The sequence below is a fragment of the Hydractinia symbiolongicarpus genome, chromosome 9 (assembly GCF_029227915.1).
Source record: "Hydractinia symbiolongicarpus strain clone_291-10 chromosome 9, HSymV2.1, whole genome shotgun sequence".
Classification (NCBI taxonomy): domain Eukaryota; kingdom Metazoa; phylum Cnidaria; class Hydrozoa; order Anthoathecata; family Hydractiniidae; genus Hydractinia; species Hydractinia symbiolongicarpus.
In genome coordinates, this window is record NC_079883.1 from 13308840 (window position 1) to 13334649 (window position 25810).

A 25810-nucleotide genomic window follows, 5' to 3' on the forward strand; every position below is an offset into this window, starting at 1 on the left:
GTGCCATGGAAACCCATGGGTCACCTGTCTTTAATTTACACACTATTTTATGTGCCCATAGCACAATGTTTTTCTTGCAGACAGAATTCGGCTATTATTTAAGAGAAGTTATAATTTTTGTCATAGGTAAAACTATTATATATAAAAGATATATAAAATGGAGACCCAGGAAGATGAAGAGCTTAAGCAACGAATGAGAAATCAGGTATGAATTCTTTAACCATGGAACTGCACAGTGACTTTTATAATCCCCCAAAATTAGAAAATCTGCTACAATGCTGTTTATATATATTTTTTTGAAAATAACCCATTTTTAGCCATTCTTAAAGTTGGCAAGCATCATTGCTTGAGGAATGATTTGCAGCTGGTTGGCTGCAAAAGGTTTACTTTGGCAGATATGAATACCTTAGAAAATTAATAATGAGTTAATCACAGTTTTTGTAAGGTCTACATTATAGATCAATCAATACAAAAAAAACTAGAAAATACGCTGTGTCAACAAAAAACTAGTATCATTTTGGGTTTTACATTTAACCAAATAACCTAGGAGCTTTTTTTAGAGAATTTTAATGTGAGTATGTGTGTCTAAAATGGACAGAGCGTATAAATAGTTGCTTGTTAGTATATGATTCTTTTGCCAACAATATTTTTCATGTGATTGTAGAAATAAAAAACAGATATGGCACAGTTTGATAGGACATCTGAAATTTTTGAAGTTGTTTTTTTTTCCTTGGTGTTATTCATTTTGCGACTAAACCAGGTTTGAAATTTAAACTGCTTCTTTCTGAAGGACATGATACACGACCAATTCAAGCTTTTTTTATTGTCTTTTACACACAACATTTCTTGAATAATTGTGTTGTTTAACTTTTTTTTTTCCTATTGTGCCAGATTTTCTAACAATTGCATTTTGATTTGGTTCAGTATATATGTTTTTTTGTTTTTAGCTTTTGCTGAGTCAGACTTCTTCATTTTACCCAACCAATAGTCCAATGCCACCAAGCAATTCTACTACTGGCATCTATTATCCATCTAACCCCTCTGTTGCGCCGGTTACACCAATGACAGGAAACCCTATGACACCAATGACAGCTCCAATGACACCCATTGCCACGCCCATGTCTGCAGAAGCTTCAGGAATTGTGCCACAACTGCAGTAAGTACCCATTAAATGCATCATTATAGTTAAGGTGACATCCTGATTAACGGTTAAAACATGACATTAGTTTGGGCAATTTCAGTAAAACTATCACAATTTAGTTCAGACAAGTCTCCCGAATTTAAAATGGGCTGTGTGATTTATATGACACAAGCAAATTTTCCTTATATCATTTTGCATGAATTATTTCATCAGAATAAGGGGAATAAACAGAAGGGGGCAAAAATTTATTTCCATTACAAAACAAAATTTTTCAATTCTAGCTCAAAAGTTTTACTTTGCAGAAAATAGGTATCTTCTTTTATTAAGTCTTGTTAACAGATTTTAATTAGGGTTGTCCTAAATAATTTTCTGTTTTCCAAATGCCAAAGTTTACCACAAACATTTGTTTAACATCCACCCGATTGTTGAAACTGTCAAGGTTGGATTACGATTCATCTGTTTCGAAATGACAGGAGTTTTCCATGGTTCTTGCTTTAGAAATATTGTTTCAACCGTCAATCTCAGTTGTAAACTAGATTTAAAGAAAATCGCATTACACGCAAGAAATGCTGAATATAATCCCAAGGTAAGCTAAGCGTATGACTGAACAACAGATTAAAGTCTTTTTTTTGCCTCCACCAGTAACAACGCATTGTGATTCAAACATTTGCTATTTACAAGTCCATGACCTTTTTCCAGATTATTTCAAACGAACTTTGTATCTCTGTGTGTCGTGATTAGCTGGTTTACAAAAGATTTTATATTTTGTGACTAATATATATATATATATATATACAAATAGTTTTTCTATTATAAATCTACCACCACACTATAAGTTGATTTCTATATATGTACCATGTATGCAAGCATGAGTATTTTGTTTTATAGCGTTTTGCGGCAGTGATCATGAGAATTCGTGAACCAAGAACAACAGCATTGATTTTTAGTTCTGGAAAGATGGTGTGCACAGGAGCCAAAAGGTAAGAATGTAGCAGAGTAACTGTTATGCCAGTTGTCATCATTCTAGTTTCACATAAGTACCATTGCACACTTCAGCCATGCAGTCGCACGTTTCAGGTGTATGCTGCTACAGAAAAGCATTCTGAGTTGCGAAAAACAGGACATAAGGGTGAAAAGTGTCTTCCTGTTTTCGTTCAGTTCTTTATAATATGATGGATCTTTAGAGACATAAAACGTACTAAAGTTTTGTCTATATTACCTGTATAGCTTATTAAGAAAACCACAACTGGTAAAGACATTTTGGTATAAAGGAGCTAATCCCCTCCTGCGCCACAGGCTTTGATGAAAGTATACGGCTTTTTTGCATTATTTTCTTGCAAATAAACACGCAATGGATTTGGTGACTCTACAATCTCAGCTCTCCCTATGTGGAAGTTATATTTCCACCAGCGTCACGCTTATTAGAACAAAAATTTTCCTTGACTCAAATTATTTTTCTGGCTTTGCTAAGTTTTCTTACCTAATTCATTCCATGCCTGATCTTATAATTTTAAACAGAAACTTAAACATGTAAGGGATTTTCCCCAACCGTTGTGATGAACAGTGAATTGACTATCAAAAAAAATCTAATTGGTCAGCAAAAAAAGGAGATCTTGATTACTAATGACGTATGTTTTTATATTTAGTGAGGAGCAGTCTCGATTAGCTGCACGAAAGTACGCCAGAGTTATTCAAAAGTTGGGCTTTCCGGTATATTTTTGTCATACATATACACGAATTTCTAGACTACGCATTCGGTTTTTAAAAATAACAAATCAACGACTTCACAGTTGATGTATTTTTCATAACTATTTTTTTTATGTTTTTAGGCAAAATTCGTCGATTTTAAAATACAGAATATCGTTGGAAGCTGTGACGTCAAGTTTCCTATTCGTCTGGAAGGATTGGTATTAGCACATAGTCAGTTTTGCAGGTAAATGAATGTACTGGAGCCCGTAGTAACAGAAAAGCCCACAGGAAATCAAATTTACTTTAGAGCCGATTCAAAAAATCACAAATTAATCACTAATTAACAGTAAAAACAAGAAGAAATTGATTAACAGGAAAAACAACAAAACATAGGCCATACTACACTGCAATATGCTTTTTCGCCTAAAAATAGATATTAAAAGCACGCCCATACTTGTACATGTCTGCAAGTTCTCCGAAATTGACTTTTTTCTAATACTTTGATCAATAGACGATTGAGTTACCATGTCTGTAAAAAAGTGGACTTAAAACACAAAATATCTATCATTTTTAAAGATTAAATGATTTGAAGTTTTAGTTACTTTTTACCGACTTTTATAATATGAAAAAAATAAACCTCAACTTCAATGTCAGATTATTTTTTAAAATTAACTTTCTGACTAATTCGAAATAAGTCCTTGTTGGTGAAAAAAACATCATCTAGGAAATTTCTTCGTTTTTCAACAACATAATTTGTGGCGGTGGAGGATGTCCTTTGGGGAATATTTTTGTAAATTTTATTTTGTTAGACGTCATTGTTGTGCATTGCGGTTTTATAAGAGAAGAACTATTTTGTTTATGTAGACAGTTGTGGTCTGTATTGTATCTTCCTTTAGTTACGAGCCCGAACTGTTTCCTGGTTTGATATATCGTATGGTAAAACCGAAAATCGTTCTTTTGATATTCGTGTCCGGCAAAGTGGTATTGACAGGTGCGAAAGTCAGATCTGAAATATACGAAGCATTTGAAAGTATATACCCTATCCTTCGAGGATTCCGAAAAACTTGAAACATGTTTCTATGTTGTGCTCAACATTCTCCACAACAGATCGCGCATCTACCTGATAGCGGACGATGTCCTTTGGTGATTCCCTGGAGACGAAGTTTACTTTGTGAAGACCTTTTTGTTTCTATCCACAGAATTGATTTGCCTTAGCAAGCACATTCTGATGTTGTTGTTTTTTTAATTTAACGATATTTGCCACAGACTTTGTATATAGTATTAAAAAAATATTTTTACTGAGAGATAAAATAAATCGTCATAAACGTATTTTCCTGTTATGTTCCACAAAAAAAAAACGCGCGAACGCACTGTACCTTTGATCAGGACGGCAATACAAAGTTAGAAAATGTACGAGATGTCATGGGGACGATTTTGGTGCGTGTGTAATATTCCGCAATGAAATAATAAGAAATACAGACGCGTTCTAATAAAACAACCGCCTTGCTAAAGCTGAGGCTGTGATTAGGGTCAAACCTAAGCAACTGCCAGGATATTGACCAGATTGAAAATTTGGAGGGGTGTGCAACCAAGGCACAGATAATTTAACAAACTTCCATCGAAAAAGGTTTTTTTTTAAATGAAGTAATTATAACATTAAAATGCAGAAATAGCAAGTGTGAAGTTGAAATGTTGTAAAATTTAAATTTTACGCTGAGCAACTTCGAAGCCGAATTTATCATTTTCCCTTTTTAGCAAGTTAGGTTGCAACGAAAAGTGGGTTTGCCTATAACTAAGACAATATGTTAACATTGAATTTCTCATATGCGAAAGTAAACGGCTTGCTTAAAAAATGAATGTAAATAAATAAATAATTAAATAAATAAATAGATAGATAAAAATATTAGGTTATCTGCGGTTTGAGTTGCAAATGAAAATTCTACATCCATCACTTCGTCAACGATTTTTTTTTTTTCTTTTGTATTACGCTCATATTAACTACACATTCTTTTATCAGTAACTCAAAGGTGCGGACCGTAAATTGGGCTAAAAATTGGACAACATGCTTAGCAACATTTAGGCCCCACATCCTTGTAACAAACTCCTCTTACTTAGCAACATTTCCTGTTTAGTTAGACTGTACTACTTTTATATTGTCTTAGAGATATTGTCTTAGAGAATTCGATGCTGTGTGTTGGGTTAACTACTAAATGTAGGAATACCCCACATATCTAAAGTATATACATTAAGTCCAAGCTGGTCACAACCCCCCCCCCCCTTCCCCTCCCTTACTAGCACAGTCTGACGCCACAAAAATGTTTACAAAAAAACGTATACTGTGAACAAAAATCGGAGAAAAGAATGGCACAAAATTTCAAGTACGTAATCAGGAAACTTTCGAGAAACAATAAGTGCTCTTAGAAAAACATATTTTTTTGCAAACACTATGCGTGAACCGATTTAACGTCAATGCTTTTTACTTCATTTATTCATTTTATTGGACTTTCCACAAAATCAACATAACAAAAAATATAATGGAACAAGCAAAAACACTGAAAATAAATTTGCAAGGCTTGCTACTTTCGGTCTGAACTTGGTTAGGCACTGTTATTTCTCTTTTGTTAATACACGTTTAATAAAAACATCGTATTTGCTCATAGATGACGTAGATAAACAAAGTTTTTATATAAAGAACTGTTCAGTAAAAGAGTTGCAAAGAGTGAACGCAAAGAAAGGAGAAGAGATCTTGAAAAAAAAGTAACAGGTAAAAGCAGCGTCTGTTGCATTGTCATTTGAGAAATCCTTTTATAAGAATAAATACACTCAAAAACTCGTAAATATTAGGAGTATTTTAAGAACCATCTCATACCATCCTTCTTATTCTCTGGTGTAAGTCCTTATGATTATCATTTTTAGAGGTTAAACCTTAAAAGGCTTGTGATATGCTTATAGTCTTATGCAGTTGCAATAAGTATTGGTCACTACCTACTGTATTTTACACCGCGATTAACTTTTAAACCTTCATAAAGTTTCGAGGTTTATTTCGAAGAGGTCTGGGAACGAGAATGACAAGGTGCAGTATAGTATGGCTTGCCAATGTTTCCAAAGTTTGGGGATTTTTATAACAATGCGCGCGCATGCTTGTAGGTAAAAAAAGCAGGACCGTAGAGGACACGATGGTTATAATGGTACAAAAAATGGATTCCTTGATAACATAAGATCCCAAACGCATTGGAATTAATTTTTTTTGACTTTATTCTTTCCCTTTGTAAAAAAAGTTTCACCAATTTAAAGCAAATATCCCTTTCTTTTTTGTTGGACGTATCTCTTTGACTACTGTGGTCTTTGTTTAAATCTTTTACGTGCGGAAATATGTGCGCATGTCTATGTTCTCAACGCAAAATTAAGTCACCACGTCACACGGAAGGTCGTTTATCAACCTCGTTTCCAGCGCCTGTTGTTTTTTTATATAATTGGGACGGCGACACGGGCGCCCCAAAGGTTTAGAATGCCCTGGTTGGTCCTTCATATTATTAAGCATGGTTTTTGTCTTTCGAACTATTTTTATTTTCTGTAAGTCTTAAATTTTTACTGAATATAATATCCCAGCTTGAAGTGTATGTTTCCAGTCTTAGGATAGCGTATGGTAAACTTTTTTAACAATTTAACCCTATGCTTATATCTTAAGGGCGTACTTAGCGTAAGATCGTTTAGGATCAAAGATTTCAAAACAGCTGATTCCGAGCGAGACACGTAATTTAAGTATTTAAAGATTTTAAAGAAAAAACTGCATTAAGGGGGACAATTCTGTATCGCCCCTAAAATTATAATAAAAGGCGCAATATTTTTGCAGATATTAAGAATCATTTAAGAATTAGATGAGGAATCCCATCTGTTGTGGTGGTCGCTGCTGTCAATGAATCAATTACATTATTTATTTCGAAGAGGTCTGGGAACGAGAATGACAAGGTGCAGTATAGTATGGCTTGCCAATGTTTCCAAAGTTTGGGGATTTTTATAACAATGCGCGCGCATGCTTGTAGGTAAAAAAAGCAGGACCGTAGAGGACACGATGGTTATAATGGTACAAAAAATGGATTCCTTGATAACATAAGATCCCAAACGCATTGGAATTAATTTTTTTTGACTTTATTCTTTCCCTTTGTAAAAAAAGTTTCACCAATTTAAAGCAAATATCCCTTTCTTTTTTGTTGGACGTATCTCTTTGACTACTGTGGTCTTTGTTTAAATCTTTTACGTGCGGAAATATGTGCGCATGTCTATGTTCTCAACGCAAAATTAAGTCACCACGTCACACGGAAGGTCGTTTATCAACCTCGTTTCACGGGCGCCCCAAAGGTTTAGAATGCCCTGGTTGGTCCTTCATATTATTAAGCATGGTTTTTGTCTTTCGAACTATTTTTATTTTCTGTAAGTCTTAAATTTTTACTGAATATAATATCCCAGCTTGAAGTGTATGTTTCCAGTCTTAGGATAGCGTATGGTAAACTTTTTTAACAATTTAACCCTATGCTTATATCTTAAGGGCGTACTTAGCGTAAGATCGTTTAGGATCAAAGATTTCAAAACAGCTGATTCCGAGCGAGACACGTAATTTAAGTATTTAAAGATTTTAAAGAAAAAACTGCATTAAGGGGGACAATTCTGTATCGCCCCTAAAATTATAATAAAAGGCGCAATATTTTTGCAGATATTAAGAATCATTTAAGAATTAGATGAGGAATCCCATCTGTTGTGGTGGTCGCTGCTGTCAATGAATCAATTACACAAAATTACTTTTTTTTAGCTATGATGTCTTTTGTATGGACAAAGCTATGTCTGGCTATAATTTTATACTGTAGTCAACTCATCTCAACAAACGATCTAAAGGAGTTAAAGGCAGAAGTAAAACAATTAAAACAAACTCTAGAAGCGCTCTCTCGACAAATAATGCTGCAGCAATTTTTCACCGAAGAAAAACTCCGAAGTGATGGTTTCTCTGGCATTAAACAAGTTAGAACAACTGAAGGTGTGTCTCGTAAGTGCTAAACGTAACTTAAATCTCACCTTACTAAACTCAAATTATTTTTTTTTCCATAAGGTGGATCAAAAAACTATTTCTCCAACAGCCATAGCGGTAGCGCGTTTGGTGCGATCCACGATCACGCTAATAACATTCGCACGGTCGGAATGGGTGAATTCATTGGTGTTTTAAATGGCGTCGAATTTCGAACTCGGCATAATGATTATCGCCTCAATCAACCACATTCTACAAGCAGCAAGTACCATGCAATCGAGCCTATTGCATTTCCTGATGTTCCTATCGAAGTGTTATCACAACCAAATGTTTCTGCGCAAATTCAGGAGATGAGAGAATGGTTTAAGGCGTGGAAGGACAGTAATCATTCCATTCGTGATTACAGAAAATATTTCCAGCCAGTGTTGTGTTATCTGGAAGGGGCGTGGACAACAAAACGAGGTGAGAATATTGAAGAACCTTTTGAGAGTGACAGACATTTTATAGATGCTTCGTCGTGGTTTGATCTTCAGGAAAAGGTAACTGATGCGTAACGTGCTACTATCAATTTTACTCTAAGCCAACCGCTACAGTTTTCTCCAACCTTGGTTCCAGGACCTCTTTTTGTTTGATAGGCGAAAAAGAGCCCTATAGACAATATAGCTAATGCAGTACTTTTAACAAGTTGGTTTTGAAGAAAAAGTTTCAGAGGAGAAAGTCTTCCTTTTATCAAAAGTGTAGAATGAAGAAGATATTCTTTTTTGTCACTTTTGTCACTATCCTTTTTTGTCACTTTTGAATGCAGTTGTTCTGGAATTAGGGTTTTTATTCTGAAAAGACCAACCAGATTTCAAGGAGCGCCAAACTCAAAAGGGTAAAATAAAAATTCTTCAGAAACTATTCTCAATTTTGGCTGAAATAACTTGATTATTCCTTTTTTGATTATTCCTTTTTAAAAATCATGCTTCATCTTTTTATATTTTTTAATGATTCTTCTCTTTCCATGTTTTTAAAGATTAGACAAGTTTATTAAGCTCCCCATTCAACCTCGTCCCCAGGACCTCTTTTCGCTTTTTTGATATCGGCGGGGATGGCGATATCAAAAAAGCGAAAAGAGGTCCTGGGGACGAGGTTGCTCCCCATTATGTAACTTTGTTCATCTTTTTTAGGTTAGGTTCACATCCTATACAGGCACTAAAAGTTTGTCAGAAAACCTGGCGTTTTTACCAACAACAATAATGGGGATACGAAATGGATCAACTCCACTTTTTGCGCAATGGAACTATCGAATTCTTTGTCATAAATTAGAGACCCATGTCCCTTTAACTAAATTACGGCCCGTCGAGGATGTCGCTTCGAGGATGATAAAGAAATTAGATATGGACAAATACAAAATGTCAAGAGCTGCTAGATTCGAACTTGATCTCGACCCTGACCCAACGAGCACGAAATTTCAAGAAAAAAGACTGAAAAACAATTTCCTGGATATTCTTATGGAAGAAATCCCAGGGAAAAATAATTACGCTGGCCATCTTTATGACGAGGGATTCGATGCAAACGTGATGAAGATGGATGGTTCCGCAAAAAAGGATGTTTCAAGATATCATCGATGGTTTAAACTAAAGAAAAAGGATGCCATGGGAAGACAGGAATCACATCGCGGGTATACTGACCAATTTCTGTTTGCAGCGAAAACCACGCAAGAAAGAGTCGCCGGTATTAAAATTGAAATGTGTCAGAAAAATAAAAAAACAAAAATACGGGACTGCATGCTTAGAGACGAAAAATGGTCGTATGCTATTCCGTTGGAAATTATTTATCTCACACCGCTGACCAAGTGGAATCCGTTAGACATTCAAATCAAGTCAAAATGTCGACGCAGACCTAGAAAAGTAAGACTTACACGTGTTGGGAAGGGGTTATGCAATGACAGAAAGAAAGCCAGAAAGGCGTGTCCAAAGTTTTACTACATCACGCCAAATCAGTTTTTTTCTGGACTGTTAAGTGACACTGATCCGGCTGACACTGCAAATAATGGCGGCTGGTGTATGATTGATAAATACAATAATGGCGTCAGCGCTCGTGCAACTGGTACACGAATTTTCTTCCCGGAAATTCCTGGGATTGGCAAACTTCGTCAAAGATTTCCGATTGCGCCCGTCCACGGAGAAGGCAACCCGATTTGGAAAAACGTAAACGCTCTTGCAGATGTTGTGTTAAACGAAAAAACTTATGAATTCATGAAAAATCCAAAGCAGCTACCCCTAGATTATCCGTTAAGATTTCAACTACCCATGTCACTATACAACGATGACCGCCCACCACACAATCATTTCTTCACCTTGATGTCCTCGGAAATGCAAGAGATTATGAGAGGTTCATCCGTGGTCACAACAACTAATTCACGCCAAGGTCATTCTCACACAATCAAAGTAAGGTATAACGATGAAACGAAAGAATTTTATTATAGTAAGTGTGACGGCCTTAGAATTTGTTTTGATGGTCATCCCAATCATTTAACACAAGTGGATCCTTAGAGTAACGACAAGTTCACCAGATTTTTAACTAGAATTCAGTCGATATATTATGGGATTACGACAAGAGATAATTGAAGGCGATGAAAACAGAAAAGATAAGGGCCATCTTTATCGTTGCGTTTATCAGACTCCCGTTACATAAACATAACATTCTTACAGTTTTAAAACGGATGTTTTTTTTTTTAAATTCCAACAACTCGAGTTGTCAATACAAGAATCTTAGTTTAAGCAATTTGTAGCGCACCGGATTAATGGTGACCGCTGGGGAAATATTTTTGAAGATATACTACGATTTTTGAAATTTAATTTTGGTCATCGGCAAAAATAAATTCCGTTAGGGTTTTTTCGAGTCGCGAAATTTCCTGCACAATACATTTACTAGGTAAAAAATCGGACGTTTCTAATTGAATGTTTTTACTTTGTGAACAATTTTTGTTGATAAATAAAAAATATAATCATCTGATCTAGTGAATGATATTTCCTTGTCTACGAGAGAAGTCTCACAGGACATACCAAAAAACTTATCTCGATTAAACAGACAAAATTAAGTGTTTTTCCACAAAATAATGTTTCCTCGAAAATATCAGAAATAAAAGATACAATATTAAGAATTGGTAATAAATATAATATAGCAGTGTCAAGTACCAACCAAGGTCCCATGATTAAGGTAAGCATTAGGTTCATTTATCGTATGAAAAATCGAAAAGATACTGGGACCGAGATTGGGTAAATGATTATATATATATATTAAGAAAAACATTCACTAATGACCTCTAAAAACTCGTCAATGGGAATAATTGAATAAAAACTATATTACAATCCAGGATTGGTCTTTTGTTGCAACTCGACCTAGGGTTTGAAAAAAGAATATCAAAAAAAGCCTGGAGATTAAGTTGCATCATTGCGGTCTGGTATATGTCTTGAACTCAGGACTTGAAAACGCAACAGGAGAACGAAGCGGAAAAACAATAGAGTAAGAATGAGCAAAAGTTATTGTTATCTTTTGTTGATTAATTTTCGCGAATTTTGCGATACCGGACAATTCGCAAAAAAAATCTTCGCATGATTCTCAGCCCCTGTTATATGAGCAAGTTTATATACAGGCTACTCTATCTCAATAATTAGGCCTAAAATAAATTAATAGCAAAAAAGTACTAGTAGATTCGCGAAAATAAGAACTCTTAAAGGACCTGCTTTATTCGCGAAAAAACTTTTCAAAAATTAATCACCTAAGGTAGTTATTTAAGGGGCTACAACAGAAAGCAATGCCAATGTTTTAACAGACTTAAATATCTATACAACCTTCATATTTCTATCATGTATCATCTGATTATGGAAATTTCAGGTTTCCTCAATAAAAAGAAAAAAGCACAAAAAATATAAGACACTGTGGTCAGAAAAACCTAATAGAAATATTTTAAGTGTCAAGAAGTTTTAAGGTTGGACAAAATTCTGAAAAAAAAATGTATTATAATATAACATATACAAAACATATTTACAAAAAAAATATTTAAATTATTTACGCCCCTCCCCCTAAATCATCCAAATGATTGCACATAGGGACAAATTTAGTATTTTTTAGATGAAAGAAAAAGGAGGAGTTTTAAATGGAGTCATCCAAAGAAAACGCAGAAACATTCAGCTTCTGCGTTTAAAACGCGTACATCACAAAATAACACCCTCCGATAATAGTTGTCCATACGTAAAAACATTTTCTGCACCATAAAAAAATTTCTTAAGGTTGCGTTTACGTTCTTTATCAAGCGATTGAAACAGCAAAAATGCCAATTAAAAATACATAAATTACCATAACTGCCTCAACCAATCGAATTCCATGTCCCTTTATGAGTTAATCAATCCAAAATATTGAGTAGTGATTCGTGTCGCAATCTTAGCTAGAACTTTATCTTTAGTAGACTCCTACAAGCTACTGTCCCCCGCGCCCTCCCTATTTTTCACAACATTTATATACAGTCACTCCGTTGGCTACGTTGGCTACGTTGACTTCTAAAACACACTGGCAAAACCACACCCGAACAACCCGATAAAAAATATCGGAGAAACAAACGTACGTTGTTGGTGCTAAAAATGAAGTCACATTAATAAATCGGGACAATTATGCCTTGAATTAATAGCCACGTGTTATAATAACACAGAGCATTTGTTGTCAAAATTTTAACTATATTTCGAAACTTGTCTCGCAAATTTTGCCCGCTGTTACCATAACAACAACACACTTGTTTTCCGTCGAGTCTTTCAACACACATGCAATACAGCGCAAACATTTCTCCGTAGCCAACGAAGTAAGAAAAAAATCTATATACAAATTTTATACAGGGCTATACCTATGATAGTTTACTACGGATGTCAAGAAGGCTGCGAATCTAGAAGAAAAAGAAAAATACCATTAAACGATGATAAACGAACATCCCATAATCCTTTGCGAAAGGACACCATCAGTAATAAAAAAAGTTGGTAAAATGTACGTAGAACAGTTTAGTGATGTTTCTACTAGCAACTTGTTGTGTGCTAGTAACAAGGTGACTAAATCGTGGACGACTTTTTCTTAGGAACTTGCTTTACCCAAAATGCATAGCGCTTCGTCTGCGCAGTTCAACCTGCACATAGCGAATACATGCACGCATAAACGGTTCTTTGTGGATAAAATTGCATCAAAACCCTCAAATGAAAAGAAGAAAAAGAGGCGTCTTTGCAATGACAGTGGCTGTTACTTTATGGATTTCATGAGACTCACTAGCAACAAAAAAGCCTATAGTGGGTTGAGAGGGGCGGGTTGATACATTTAACAAGTTCTTGCATTTGATCTTATTTTTAGCAAAATTTTCCGCAAAAATTTCCAATTATTCAGGAAAGAATATTGTAAAAAATTTTCTCTAAAAACATGAAAAATTTCCCCCAGAATCATTAAAAGTGATGAAAATTGAAATTACTGGAAATTTATTTTTATATCAACCACACCTACCGCTTGGTTCTGTCCGTAGTTCTTCCGGTCTCCATATTCGAACTGTACCGTCATCACTAGCTGATGCGAGCATACTAGGATCCTTCGGATTCCAATGAACACAATTTACCGTGCGTAAGTGTCCACTAAGTGTAGCTATTGGTGTTTCTCTCGTATGGTGCCATACGTATACATGATTATCTAAGCAAAAAATAGCATGTACTAGTCCGCACCAAGTTAGCTACTTATTTAGTTTATTATTTTACTTACACAGGACAAAAAATAACCTACCTTCGCTACCGCTAGCTATGAAATTATTGTTCAACCCGCCAAAACACGAGTGAATCATGCAATGGCCCTGGGTTACACCACGAAATTTTCGAAGCAGTACTTTGTCTTTAATATCCCAAAGGTTAACGCCCTAAAAACACAAAGCAAAGTTCTTTTGATATTGGAATGTTCAGAGAAGAAACATTGATGGTTTGCATTGCGTCATTACCTGAGCCGTGTAATTTTAACACCAATCTACTTTAAGGATTATTAAAACTGGCATGGCTCTGCAGTAAGGGAAGAAAACTATGCTGGTACAAGTTAATGTATCGAAATGTATCGATAAGGCCGCTTTGCAACGACCTGCACAAGACAGCGAAAGGCGTGGACAAGTGAGACTAAAAGATTATTGTGAAAAGCAACAAAAAAGTTAGGCCGTCGGCCATCTTTTTTAACAAAGGGTAACTCACCTGTGACGCAACGTTCAACAAAGCTTGGGATTTATCGTTTGATACAACGAATGACATAATAGGGTGAGACTCTTGGATGCTAAACAAAAAAAAACCCGAGTGAAAGTAACGACAAACGTTGCTGCAATACTACCGTGTCAACACTGCACAAAAAACTCATAAAGCATAAAAAACACCACCTAAGTCCTCGCTTATTTACTACACAACAACATATTTCGTGCCACACTTACATGGGTCTATCAACGATATCATCAAAATTATACGCCCTTATTCTCATGTGAGTATCCGCCGCTAAAACATTTTTATTGTCTAAAACATGAAGTCCAGTGACTCGAACACCTTCCCACGATTCGATAACGTTTCCATCTAAATCCTAAAATAAAATAAAATAAAATAAAAATAAATAAATAAATAAAATTTTTAGGACTGCTTCAGTTCTGAGCAACACATCTAACAGCACACGCACTTAATAGTTATAGCGCATATATTTTCGCGGTTAATAAGGGACGTTTCATTTAGAAGAGTATTAAAAATAACCAAAGATGTCTTCATCGCAAATTAAGCAAAGAAGAAAGTACAAGTACAAAACTTGACTTAATAAGTTTCTTTTACGTAGCAGGAGGTGAGGGCGCCAAAAAAAAAAGAGTTAACACTTACGCATTGATAGAACTGTCCACGTGTTCCACCAACCACAAAACGTTGCCCGTCTTCATACCACGCACAGCATGTTAAGCTATCTTCCGCAGAATGGTTCATTGTGCATTTTAACCCCCCTGTCTAAATAAGATAAAGCATTCTTTTAAAATTTCATTGCTGAACTGAAATAATAAATCAAGCAGCAAAAAAAAACAACGAACACAACAAAACAACAAGAAACAAAAAAACAAACAACAAAAACAACAATACAAAAACAAAAAACAACAACAACAACAAAAAAACAACAACAACAAGAAGAAACAACAACAACAACAAACAACAATAATAACAACAAACAACAATAATAACAACAAACAAACAAACAAATAACAATAAAACAGTAGCTTGCCTCAACATGCCATATCCACAATTCACAGCAGTCTTCTGGACCACAAGCAATTATGTATGTGTCGTCAGGACTCCAGTTGATGTAAGAAACACCATTCACATGACCCTCCAAAACATGGAGTTTAATTAAATCATCATTCTAGTAGAAGCAATATTGGTGTTAAGAAAAGAAAACAATATATTTGCCAACAAATAAGAATTCAATTAAAAATCCCGATGGAATATTGTTTGCTGACAGTTTCCATAGCTACTATGAAAATAAAATATTAAACTTCCTTCGACTACACAGCAATTTATATATCGCGTCACTGAACCAACAGAGAACAATAACAAAAACAACTAATGGTAACACTAATTACAGCAACACAAAGAATAACAAAATATACATAAAAACAAAAAAAAAACAACCTCTATCTTCCATATGATGACGTTCATATCTTTTGAACCAGTAGCCAAATATTGGCCATTATTGGAAAACCGTAGAAACCACACCTAAAAAATTCAATAATTACAATCAACCAGAAAAACAACAGACATACACATAGATTGGTGAGTAGAACCTACCTCGTCAACATGCTCTGCTAATACCTGGCGAGTTTTACAAGGAAACATTTTCCTAAAACATAACAAATAAGTAACATAATAATAACATAATAATCCTTTTTTACAGTAATCTCAAAAATTATTGTTTCCTTTGTCTTTTTCCCTCTGTTATAAAAATCATATACGATATCAAAAGTTTTGGCTAGTTGCTATTTTCTGTTGATCTTAGTAACCTGTAAGTGCTATATATAAGTTATGACTGTCCTTGTAGTGGGATCACGTGTAAAAAATAAATAACAGTAATTTCTAAGAAAGCCCATGTGATAATTTGCACATTTACGTGAGTATGCACCCACGACGAGATAAGCACAAACAAAAAAGTACATAAAGTGTTCACCAATGGGGTACTTAAAGATATTACTTGTATGCTAAGTATGTGCTTTTTGTTTCACATGCACTAAAGTGAAGAACCTAAATAAATTACTCACTTTGAGCACTGATGGTCCGACAAAATTGAGATTGAATCAGTTTCTTTGTCCAATAAGGTGTTATGATACAAGCAGCCAACCTTTTGGTACTCAACAGCTTGCTTTATAAGAGCACCCAGTCGGTCTGGAGGTAACATAACTGTTGCTGGTAGAAAAGCTAACGAATAAAAAAGAAAAGAGGTTCTATGTTTTATTTCTTAATCGAATACCAAGTGTTTTTAGCAGAAAAAATGCCGACATGTGGCACTTCACATAACAAAGTTTAAAGTTCGGCTAAGGTATTTACTGCATCTGAAACAAACGATGACACTAGCCCAAATACATACAAGTTCTTTCTTTCACTTGTTTTTAGAAAGAGAACAGAAGAATTACGGTCAAAATTTCAAAACGTTTCAGAAAATTTTAATCACATCATTTTATTACAGATCGTTTACACTTTTTTTAGTCAAGGTGTTTAATTTAATTATTTAATTCTCATTTTAAGTAAAAAAAAACACAAATTTAAGCAACAAGATTGTTGCATCTCACATTTCAAATTCAATAACATAATCTTAATAGCAAACTTCTTTGTTGTTGTAATGTTTTGTTAGTAGTAAACTTAGGCCTTCATGAGCAGCATTTTCTGCATCAAGTTTAAAACTAACCTTGCAGTTTATTAACAAGTCTTTGTCTAGTCTGGATTCCTTTACCTTCCCAGTTGGCTTTTGAAAGTAAATCTTCCTTGCTGGTGCACATAAGCAGACTAAAATTTAAATGTAGAAGTTAGTATGGATTAAGAGTCCTTGACATGCATTGTATGTCAAGGACTCTTAATCCATACTAACTTGTAGTTGTAAAGGAGTGCATAATGTTATAACGAATAGGTGCTATTTTTTAAAAAACATCCTTTTGGTTAATATTCAGGTCACAAATACAGCAATATGGCAGATATATTATAGGAACACGCAAGTGCATATGAGAGATTATAGTAAGTATAAGTAAACCCGGACATAACCTGTTCCACACAATCCATCACTTGCAGCACTTGGAAAGCTAAAGGCTGTTTTTCACTTCAAGAAAATTTTCTGCAGAACGAAACAAACAGAAACAGAAAAGCTTCTGCAGCCCCTTAAATTAACGATGACCTTCAGCTTTTGCTGTCAATGACCTGTTGTATTCTAAACTCTTTTATGCTCAGATGTTTTGAGCATGCACACTTAAAATGTTACAGCATGCAAATGAAAAATTTTCCTTGTGTCGCACTAAGAAACATAGAATTAAATTCAACTTGTTCTTTGCATTCTGTGTGGAAACAACAGGTAGAAAATTAGTTCGCCAAGCAGATTAATTTTTTTTGTGAGAGTTGCGCAATGTGTGTTTACGTTCTTCGTAATGATAGGAATTTTCTGTTGTTTTTTCCGTTCCGTGAAAAATTCTCTTCAAGTGGAAAACAAAATGTGCATGTTTATAACTACTATAGCAGTTATTTATTATAACAAATCAATTCATCTTTCTTTGAAGAATTTTATGAAGCTAAACACTACAATGAAGGGTGCTTTTGATTACATAATTTGGAAAAATTACTCAACACAAAAACAATTAGAAATTAACGTAGAAGCTTTTACGAACCCGCTCAATTCATGGACTTGTTCCACGTTATATTTTAAAGGCGTAAGTTCAACTCGCAAACAATGTAATGCATCTATAACTCTATTATCTTCAATTAATTCCAGATATTTTTGTTCCAATATCAGAAACTTCATTTTCTAAATAACACAAAATTTAGAGTTAGGATACGCAACAAAAACTAAATGTATTATTGTAACAGTCACAAAATCAAAGCTTTTGTAAAATTCATCTTACCAAAAAGCATTCTTGATTTGTAAGAAGTGGCTTTAGATCTTTTAAAACTGTCTCAGCCTGAAAAAATAGTAAGGGAATTGAAATATTAACTTTAGCAATTAGTAACTTTAACATAAGCATATTGTAAAATATCACTCTCTTTTTATGAGGCACAAATAGGGAAACAGATGTAGCACAAACCACAAAATCATCAATGGATTAAAAACATGCAACAAGTTTATTTATTGGGATGTCAATGAAAATAAAAATAAAAATCATGAACGCATCCATTTCACAATGATGAATGTATTCCAAAACAATGGAAAAACATAAAACAGTAAAAAATATTCTTTGGAATAAAATAATATATGCCTGGAAAATTCCATAAAAGGCTAAATTTTTGCTTTAAAATTTTATTAACAACATTTAATTTAATAAAGTTTTTCTCTAACTCCTCCTAAGTGTTTACAGACAGGTGCCATGACAAGAATTTTAGACAATCTGAAAGCTAACCAAAAGTAACAAAAAATTAATATAATTTCAACATTATATTAAAACTTCTAAAATACACTATGTATTTTAGAAGTTATTTAAAAAAAAACAAGGAGGTAGCATGAATTTTTAGGCATGTTTAACATTTGTTTGATCTGCAAAATAAAAATAACACTGCACAATTTTTTTTAATATCATTAAGCATCAAAATTTCTTGCCTTCAGGCAGTTTCGACTCAGTTAATGACATTATATACTTACTTTATGCCATTCTCCATGTAAACAATAATCACGAAATCTTGATGCTGATGAATTTTCTAGTTGACAACCAGATTCCTTCATCAAGCAATTTACCGTTTTGCTAAACAAAAAATAGAGAAGTTTTACAGATGATTAAATTGAACTATAGGAAAAATTAAATAGTGTACACAAACTAGGGTTATTTAATTTTTTAAGAAAACATATTTATTCAATAACAGAAATTATTGTTCTACGGCTTTAGCCAGTAGATTCTTTTTTTGTTGCGGTTTTTACTATCAAGACTAGTGAAGCACTAGGGTACCAGTCTAGTGTAGCGTTACATAAATTATAAAATAGGTCAATTTGAAAACAACATAAAAGTTTGGCCTATATATTTGGCTATTCAAGTGCATGTGCTGCTATTAGCACATTGGTGGATTGATATAGATGCACTGTTACAAGTGAATCATTATACATGCTATTTGTTTTGCATGTACATTAAAGCTACAAAGGAATCAAATAGAATGACATTTAAATATCATTTTGGCCACCAAGATAGTCAATTGGTAGGTTGGCGAACTCTCCTATATTGTCAACATTAAACTGATAATTTCATTTAAACAAATAATAAAAATTGTATACTAAATTCAATGCAAATTCAATTTGTGCTGAAACTTGTGTATAAGTTACCAAAAAAACAAATTCATTTTGTGCTTAAATGAATTGTGCTTGAATGCTGCCAAATTAAAAGAGATTAAGAATATTGTAACCCTTTTTGACACACATCTAAAATAACACACAAATAAAATATCTCCAATTTACGACAAATTTCCTTTTGAAAATGTGTTCTAAAAAACAAATATATTTCCCACAGGATAAGTTTTTAATTCGATTTAAAATATTTCCAATAAAGAGAAAAAAACATGACAATACAGCCTTGACTTTGCGCTTTGATAACTTCCTTCAGCAAAGAAATTGACTACTTGTGTATAATTTCTTTCAAAAGTTAAAGTGTCTCTTTAACTTAGGAATAAGAAAAGCGAAGAAATAATCCTACTTTTATATCCTACTTTCTGATATATATTTAATTGTAATTTTTATTTAAAAAAAGGTATACAAAACATTTTATGAAATAAAATTATTGAACAACTCTTTTTTTGAAAAAAAATGGATTAAAATGTCTTTTATTGATACTTTTGAATACATTTCCTTGGTCATTTTATCCATTGTAAAAAAAAAATTAGTGCAATAGCCCCGGTTTTTAAAGGGAGATAACTGCCAGATATTTTTTTGGTTGACCATAATTTTTGTGTTTTTGAATTAAATTTATTAAGATAAAAAGTGGGGATAATTTACAAGAATAAAAAGTATTAAAACTGGTTAAATCAGGAGGTTCCTTTTGTAAACAAGACTCACTTTCAATCATGTTAGCACATAGAAGTGGAGTGATCCCTAATAGAAACAGTTATTCTAAGGGCAGGAACTTTTGCAGACAGAAACTTTCGCAAATGGGAAAAATTTGTAAGATCTTAACTTTTTGCGAACATAACTTCCGCAAATCGATGCTCTTATGGGTGAAGGGTCTCTTTAAGAGACAAGAGAGGAGTTGAACGTCCTCCACCATACCTCAGTTTAAAGGGGCTATTGTGGAAGCCCCATGAAATGCCACATAGTGATGGTAAACACACAGTCCGGTCTGTGAACGGTTGGCGCTAGGAAGGGCATCCCGCTGTAAAACAATGCCAAAACTCTTTATTAATAGCCGTAAGAATAGTTGATCAGACAAACTGCGTAAACGGGACTGGAACTCTAAGGAGTAAAGGTGTCACGCACGGTAGGACAGATGTCAGGTGTGAGCATCATCAGACCGTTACCCAGCTATCACATCACTAGGTAGATAACACTAGGTTAAGGATGGCTAGTGTAAATGTTGGTACTCTGAGAGGTAGAGCAGGTGAAGTAGTTGAACTATAGAGGTTTGAAGTTGGTTGATCAAGTAATGAAAGTTATTGAAAGAGTGATTGATAAGTTACTTAGAGAAAGAATTGATATAGATAAGAAGCAATTTGGTTTTGTTCCAGGGCGTGGCACTACAGATGCAATATTTTTACTCAGACAGCTTCAGGAAGAGTATTTAGGAAAGGGAAAGAATCTCTGTTTTGCCTTTGTATATTTAGAGAAAGCTTTTGATAGAGTGCCACTAAAAGTTATTTGGTGGGCTATGAGAAAATTAGGTGTGGATGAGTGGATAGTTACGATGGTACAGTCTATGTACAGCAATGCTAGAAGTCGTGTCAGGATTAACGATTCACTTAGTGATGAATTTAGTGTAAATGTTGGTGTACATCAGGGTTCTGTACTTAGTCCTTTGTTGTTTGTCTTAGAAGCGCTGTCGATGGAGTTCAGAAGAGGTTGTCCATGGGAGTTATTGTATGCAGATGATTTGGTTCTCATAGCAGAGTCGATGGAAGAATTAGTTGAAAAGTTTGAGAAGTGGAAGAAAGGACTAGAAGAGAAAGGGCTAAAGGTAAACACAGCAAAGTATAAAGTCATGATTAGTAGCATTGCAGCCAAGTGTGACCTTGTAGTTGGAAAGTGGCCTTGTGGAGTTTGCAGGAAAGGGGATGGCAGTAACTCAATTTTTTGTCAGACTTGCAAGCATTGGGTACATAAGAAGTGCAGTAGTATTAGTGGAAGGTTAAGAGCTGACATTCAGTTTGTATGCAAGCGTTGCAAAGGTGAGATTATAGAGAATGAGGTATTTCCAGCTTTAATGATGTACAACAGTGGCTCGTTAGAGATAGTTGAGAACTTCTGTTACTTAGGTGATATGTTGAGCAGTGAAGGGGGTGTTGGAAGAAGTGTTACTTGCAGGATAGGTTTTGCTTGGAAAAAGTTCAGAGAGTTACTTCTTTTGTTGGCTAGCAGAGTCCTGTCAAATGAGGTAAAAGGTAGGTTGTATGAAGCCTGTGTAAGAAGTGTTATGTTGTACGGTAGTGAGACATGGGCATTGAAGCAGGAAGATCTTGACCGTTTAGAAAGGAATGATATGAGAATGGTTAGGTGGATGTGTAACGCCAGTCTCCGTAGAATTAAAGATGTTATCCAGATAAGAAGATTGAATTGGCTGGGACACTTGGAAAGAATGGAGGAGGATAATTGGGTAAGAAAGTGTAGAGACTTGATAGTTCCTGGGGCAAAGGCTAGAGGCAGACCGAGAAAGACTTGGCAGGAGGTTATAAGGACAGACTTGATACAGAGGAAGTTGAGCTTAGATCTAACACAGTCTAGATCAGATTGGAAGAAGGTCATTAATATACTCCGTCCAACCCATGCTAGCATGGAAAACGGACGTTAAGCCGAGAATGATGATGATGATGATTAGAAAAATCTTCGAAAATCACCATAAGTTAACCACACATTCTTCACATTTAGCAACTTTGATAAATAGTTACTCTTAGATTTTTTTTTTGTGAATTCAATCAAAGTTTGCTAAATTCCTTTACAGTTTTAGCCCAAGAAAGTTTCCGCACCTAAAGTAGCTAACAGAAGCAATGTTGTGTGCAGTTATATGTTAGATTATAGATTACTTTTTATACATAACTTAGTGTCATGATTTTGCATTGACAACAGAATACACACATAAAAGATTATAGTGACCTACTAAATTAAAAAAAATCTAGTCAAAAAATCTACAGCCAAGTTTTCTTATAACAACAAAAAACAAAAACAATTTCAAAGTTTTTACTGTTTACCATGTTGCTAAATTTTTCAAAATTATTTTTTCTACAGCGATGTTGACCTACTGGAATTCAGCTTGTCTTCTTTACCACCTGAATCTTGTGATAAATTTATGAAATACCAAGAAGTCAGTGAATCTTCACAAGTTCTGTTGAGCTATGTACCCAGCGTGACGTCACATATGAATAAAGTATGTACGAACCAACAGCAACTGTTAATGTAATGCTTCATGTTCCATTTTCAAACGTAGCACAGAACCTAAGCATTTGGTTGAGCTTTGAATCTTTCTTATTTTATCCTTACTTGAGTTTTGACAAGCTTGTCAAACAAAATTAAAGACATTTTTTTAAAGTCAATATTCTTAGAAAGTTCTTAATGTTGCAAAGAAGAATTTTCTTAATAAATTGTTCTTCTTTTGGCTTGTGGATGATTGAATTAACAAACGAGCATTGTATAGCTGTCTAATGGATACTGAATTCTGATTGAAAATGCTTACTCTTGCTTCAATATCTATACTTCCTGGAGCAACTGGAGTATAATATCTTTGAATTGTCTTAAAACAAACGTTCGCAAAGCAAACCCAAATCTCCTGATAATTTTCACTGCTACCCATATTTTACATGTCCAGCCTTAAAAATTACGCTATGACGCCATATTCGTTCACTTATTTTTCATTATTTATGAAGAAGTTACAAAGTCAGCAAGCCACAAACACATGCTCTAGGCTGATTAAAAGCGTGGTTTTGTTTGTAAATGGGACATCACAATATAAAACGCTTCATCCGAGTTAAAAATGATGAGATAAATTCTATCTGGTTTTAAAACTTACAACAAAACAAAAAAAATATATCCGAGAAAGTGCAAGAATCAAGTTGCAGATGGCATTTTTCTCTTTTATTTCAAAAAATCTTTTTAAATTTTTTTTTCATTACATATAAATTTTAATTCTTTCAAAACTGCCGCAAAGTAAGCAGGTATTCAAAAAGTAAGTAGAATAAAGAAAAAATTACATTGTTTAAGATTCTTAAGCTGTTCACCTTAAATATTTAGGTGTACTTTGCAAACAATTTTTTTAGAAAAGTTTAACAATTCTTCACCATCCGATGTTTTAGTAAATAGTAAGTAAATGGTCTTGCTGATTGATGTAAAAAACAATGGAGTTATTTTTCTTAGAAATATTCCAACATTGCAATGCCTAAAATATTTGAATGAGTTTAAAAACTACAATTTAAACTTCACAAGTTTTTAAGTAGAGATGAATAATTTTTTTTATATCTATTTATCTAAATATCTAGTGGGTTTCAAGCTATATACATCATTTTAAAACTAAATGGCATTGCGTTGTCCCATTTAAAAAGGAGATTATGGCTAACGAACAGGTTTTGCTTTACTGACCTGCTTAAAAACAGTCTGTCCAGTTTTCAAACATGGCAGCGAAAGTGTTTCGAATCTGACTAACATTTACAATCAATACAAAACAACCATTATGAAGTTGCAAAGCGGAGAAGCTGTGAAGAAGATAAGAAGCTGTGAAGCCTTTAAGCCACAATGCTACAAAGCCGCAAGGCTATCAAGATGTTAAAAGAGTAATTTGAAAAGGGAAGTTGTCACTCACAAAAATGTTGGTTATTTAAATTTGAGCTTTTCTTGTCAACACATGCATAACAATTCCCAGAATAAAAGAGAAATATATAGATACAGCTATAGCCTAGGCTAGCTATATAGCTACTTACTTTAAGCCTAATTTATCAAGATGTTGTCCAATTAATCTTACTACTTCTTCATCTAGTTTACTAAGTTTTTTCATAGCAATTTTCTCTCTATTTCTTTCCTTTAAGGCAGCCACTTTCCCACTAGTGGAAGAAGATTCTGCTCCATTTCCATTTACTTCACAAAGGACATCACCATTTTCGTTAGTAGCAGTGTCAAGATTAGTTTTTGCACGTGTTTGCATCTTCTTCTTTTGACTCATTAGAAATGAATGACCAGAAGGGGATTTGGATGAAGATAAGGCTGATCCTTCAAACCGAGATCTCTTGCTTGGTGGTGGTGACACTCCACCAGTTTCCTCTTCCTCTGAAGATTCCAGCTCGGCTTCCACTGCCTCTAAACACTCTATGCTCCAAAATAAAGAAATATTGAATGCCGGGATATTTAACCATGAACTCAAACAAAATTTGATATTAAAAACATTTACATCAGGTCAGCACCAAAGTTATGTTTTCTTGTTGACAAAATTTTCCATTTAATCGGCAATATCCATTGAATCACGAAAACTGACCGGTTAACCATCCAGTGAAACGCGTTAGAAATAAAAAGGGGAACAGGGCGGACCTGATAGAAATAAAAATCGGTACAAAAAACACAACAATGTTTAGCGCGATTTTATGAATAGTACGCAGAAAAAAATTGTTAACTGATATTCGAACCTTCGCCAAGGCCTTAAAAAATATTTTTTGATCCATACAAGAGTAAAAAACAACAACGGATATTCTGGAATAGACGTGATGACATTGATTTGCAATAGTATCTATTTATGAATTGAAAAATTACTATTCGTACTACCTTCTACGGGGCTACGGGGCTACATTTTTTTCAACTTAGGGGGTGGATGTTTATATAAGGTGAGCCAGGCCTCGTTGACCAAGCGAGCTTTTATTGCCGAGTTGATTTTCAGCTTGCGTTTATACGCAAAAACTATTGATCAGGTTTTGATCAATAAAAAAATTAAATAAAAAAAACAAGTAATTTTCATAGGTGAGCGTAAAAAGTCATCTAGTCTAAGCTGGGTAGCTTAGTAGAATGTGTTCACATAGATATTATCCCACCTTGCCGAGGGCCCGGCAAATTCAACTAAGATCTCGGCAAGGCTGGCTCGCTTCCTATATAAACACGTTTTATTTTTAGCTTAGTAAAGGTTTAATAGAGTATACGAGATCTTGACTAGCCGAGTCGGCCACCCAGTTTGTCTCCTTTATAAGAAATACACCTTTAGGAGTATCTATAGGAAGATATTTAAACAGCCTCGGCCCCAGGGCTAGTTGGATCGTTTTGTATGCGGAACCTGCCTTTGTAAGTACTTCTATACGTCAAATTAAAAGAACCTTGGGAGAAAGAAAAATATGGGAATAATTTAAATATTGTTTTTAGTTATCAACGCTTAAGTCATCAACCCTTTCCAACCCCGTACCCAGTCCTATTTTTGAGACTGGATACTTTCTGAAAAGCAATTGTTTTAAACTACTGTAGATTTGCAATATGGAGAGCGACTGGTCAGTTTGATTTCTATTAATTAAGTGTCCGGTGCTAATAAAATTTAGAGATAATTTTATCACTGTAATTTAAAGGAAGCTTAT

The 25810-nt window shown here is 34.3% G+C and overlaps 3 protein-coding genes across 5 annotated transcripts; 2 read left to right on the top strand and 1 right to left on the bottom strand.

The window, feature by feature from the left end:
* Positions 1–45: 45 nt before the first annotated feature.
* On the top strand, positions 46–4155 carry LOC130658022 (uncharacterized). Its single transcript, XM_057461046.1, has 7 exons — positions 46–205; positions 948–1156; positions 1640–1727; positions 2030–2121; positions 2788–2851; positions 2971–3074; positions 3727–4155. The coding sequence occupies exons 1-7, from the start codon at positions 158–160 to the stop codon at positions 3896–3898; spliced, it is 777 nt and encodes a 258-aa protein (XP_057317029.1). The 5' UTR covers positions 46–157; the 3' UTR covers positions 3899–4155.
* A 1352-nt stretch (positions 4156–5507) lies between these two features.
* On the top strand, positions 5508–11193 carry LOC130657300 (uncharacterized). The gene is made up of 4 exons (XM_057460281.1): positions 5508–5594; positions 7638–7859; positions 7932–8386; positions 9017–11193. Exons 2-4 carry the CDS (start codon positions 7640–7642, stop codon positions 10382–10384), a joined length of 2043 nt encoding a protein of 680 aa, XP_057316264.1. The 5' UTR covers positions 5508–5594; positions 7638–7639; the 3' UTR covers positions 10385–11193.
* Positions 10929–24706, bottom strand: LOC130657303 (WD repeat-containing protein 26-like). 3 transcript variants are annotated; one of them, XM_057460286.1, is made up of 16 exons: positions 24188–24706; positions 18735–18834; positions 18004–18060; positions 17770–17906; positions 16806–16903; positions 16162–16318; positions 15695–15746; positions 15539–15622; positions 15132–15269; positions 14744–14863; positions 14317–14459; positions 14087–14165; positions 13638–13767; positions 13368–13547; positions 12730–12768; positions 10929–11233 (listed from the first exon to the last, which is right to left on the bottom strand). In XM_057460286.1, the coding sequence occupies exons 1-15, from the start codon at positions 24424–24426 to the stop codon at positions 12752–12754; spliced, it is 1731 nt and encodes a 576-aa protein (XP_057316269.1). In that variant the 5' UTR covers positions 24427–24706; the 3' UTR covers positions 10929–11233; positions 12730–12751. The 3 variants fall into 3 exon arrangements, with proteins under 3 accessions (XP_057316269.1, XP_057316268.1, XP_057316267.1); XM_057460285.1 differs by lacking the exon at positions 10929–11233 and adding an exon at positions 11835–12466; XM_057460284.1 differs by lacking the exon at positions 10929–11233 and having other exon boundaries at positions 11835–12768.
* Positions 24707–25810: the final 1104 nt, after the last annotated feature.

Excerpts from the sequence above, each read along its gene's own strand:
- LOC130658022 (XM_057461046.1), top strand. The coding sequence starts at position 158 with ATGGAGACCCAGGAAGATGAAGAGCTTAAGCAACGAATGAGAAATCAG. Across the intron at positions 206-947 it reads AGCAACGAATGAGAAATCAG|CTTTTGCTGAGTCAGACTTC; the intron begins GTATGAATTCTT and ends TTTTGTTTTTAG. Across the intron at positions 3,075-3,726 it reads GCACATAGTCAGTTTTGCAG|TTACGAGCCCGAACTGTTTC; the intron begins GTAAATGAATGT and ends ATCTTCCTTTAG.
- LOC130657300 (XM_057460281.1), top strand. The coding sequence starts at position 7,640 with ATGATGTCTTTTGTATGGACAAAGCTATGTCTGGCTATAATTTTATAC. Across the intron at positions 7,860-7,931 it reads ACAAGTTAGAACAACTGAAG|GTGGATCAAAAAACTATTTC; the intron begins GTGTGTCTCGTA and ends TTTTTCCATAAG. Across the intron at positions 8,387-9,016 it reads GGTTTGATCTTCAGGAAAAG|GTTAGGTTCACATCCTATAC; the intron begins GTAACTGATGCG and ends CATCTTTTTTAG.
- LOC130657303 (XM_057460286.1), bottom strand. The coding sequence starts at position 24,426 with ATGAGTCAAAAGAAGAAGATGCAAACACGTGCAAAAACTAATCTTGAC. Across the intron at positions 16,904-17,769 it reads CAAGTCCATGAATTGAGCGG|TCTGCTTATGTGCACCAGCA; the intron begins GTTCGTAAAAGC and ends TTTAAATTTTAG. Across the intron at positions 15,270-15,538 it reads TCATCATATGGAAGATAGAG|AATGATGATTTAATTAAACT; the intron begins GTTGTTTTTTTT and ends TGCTTCTACTAG.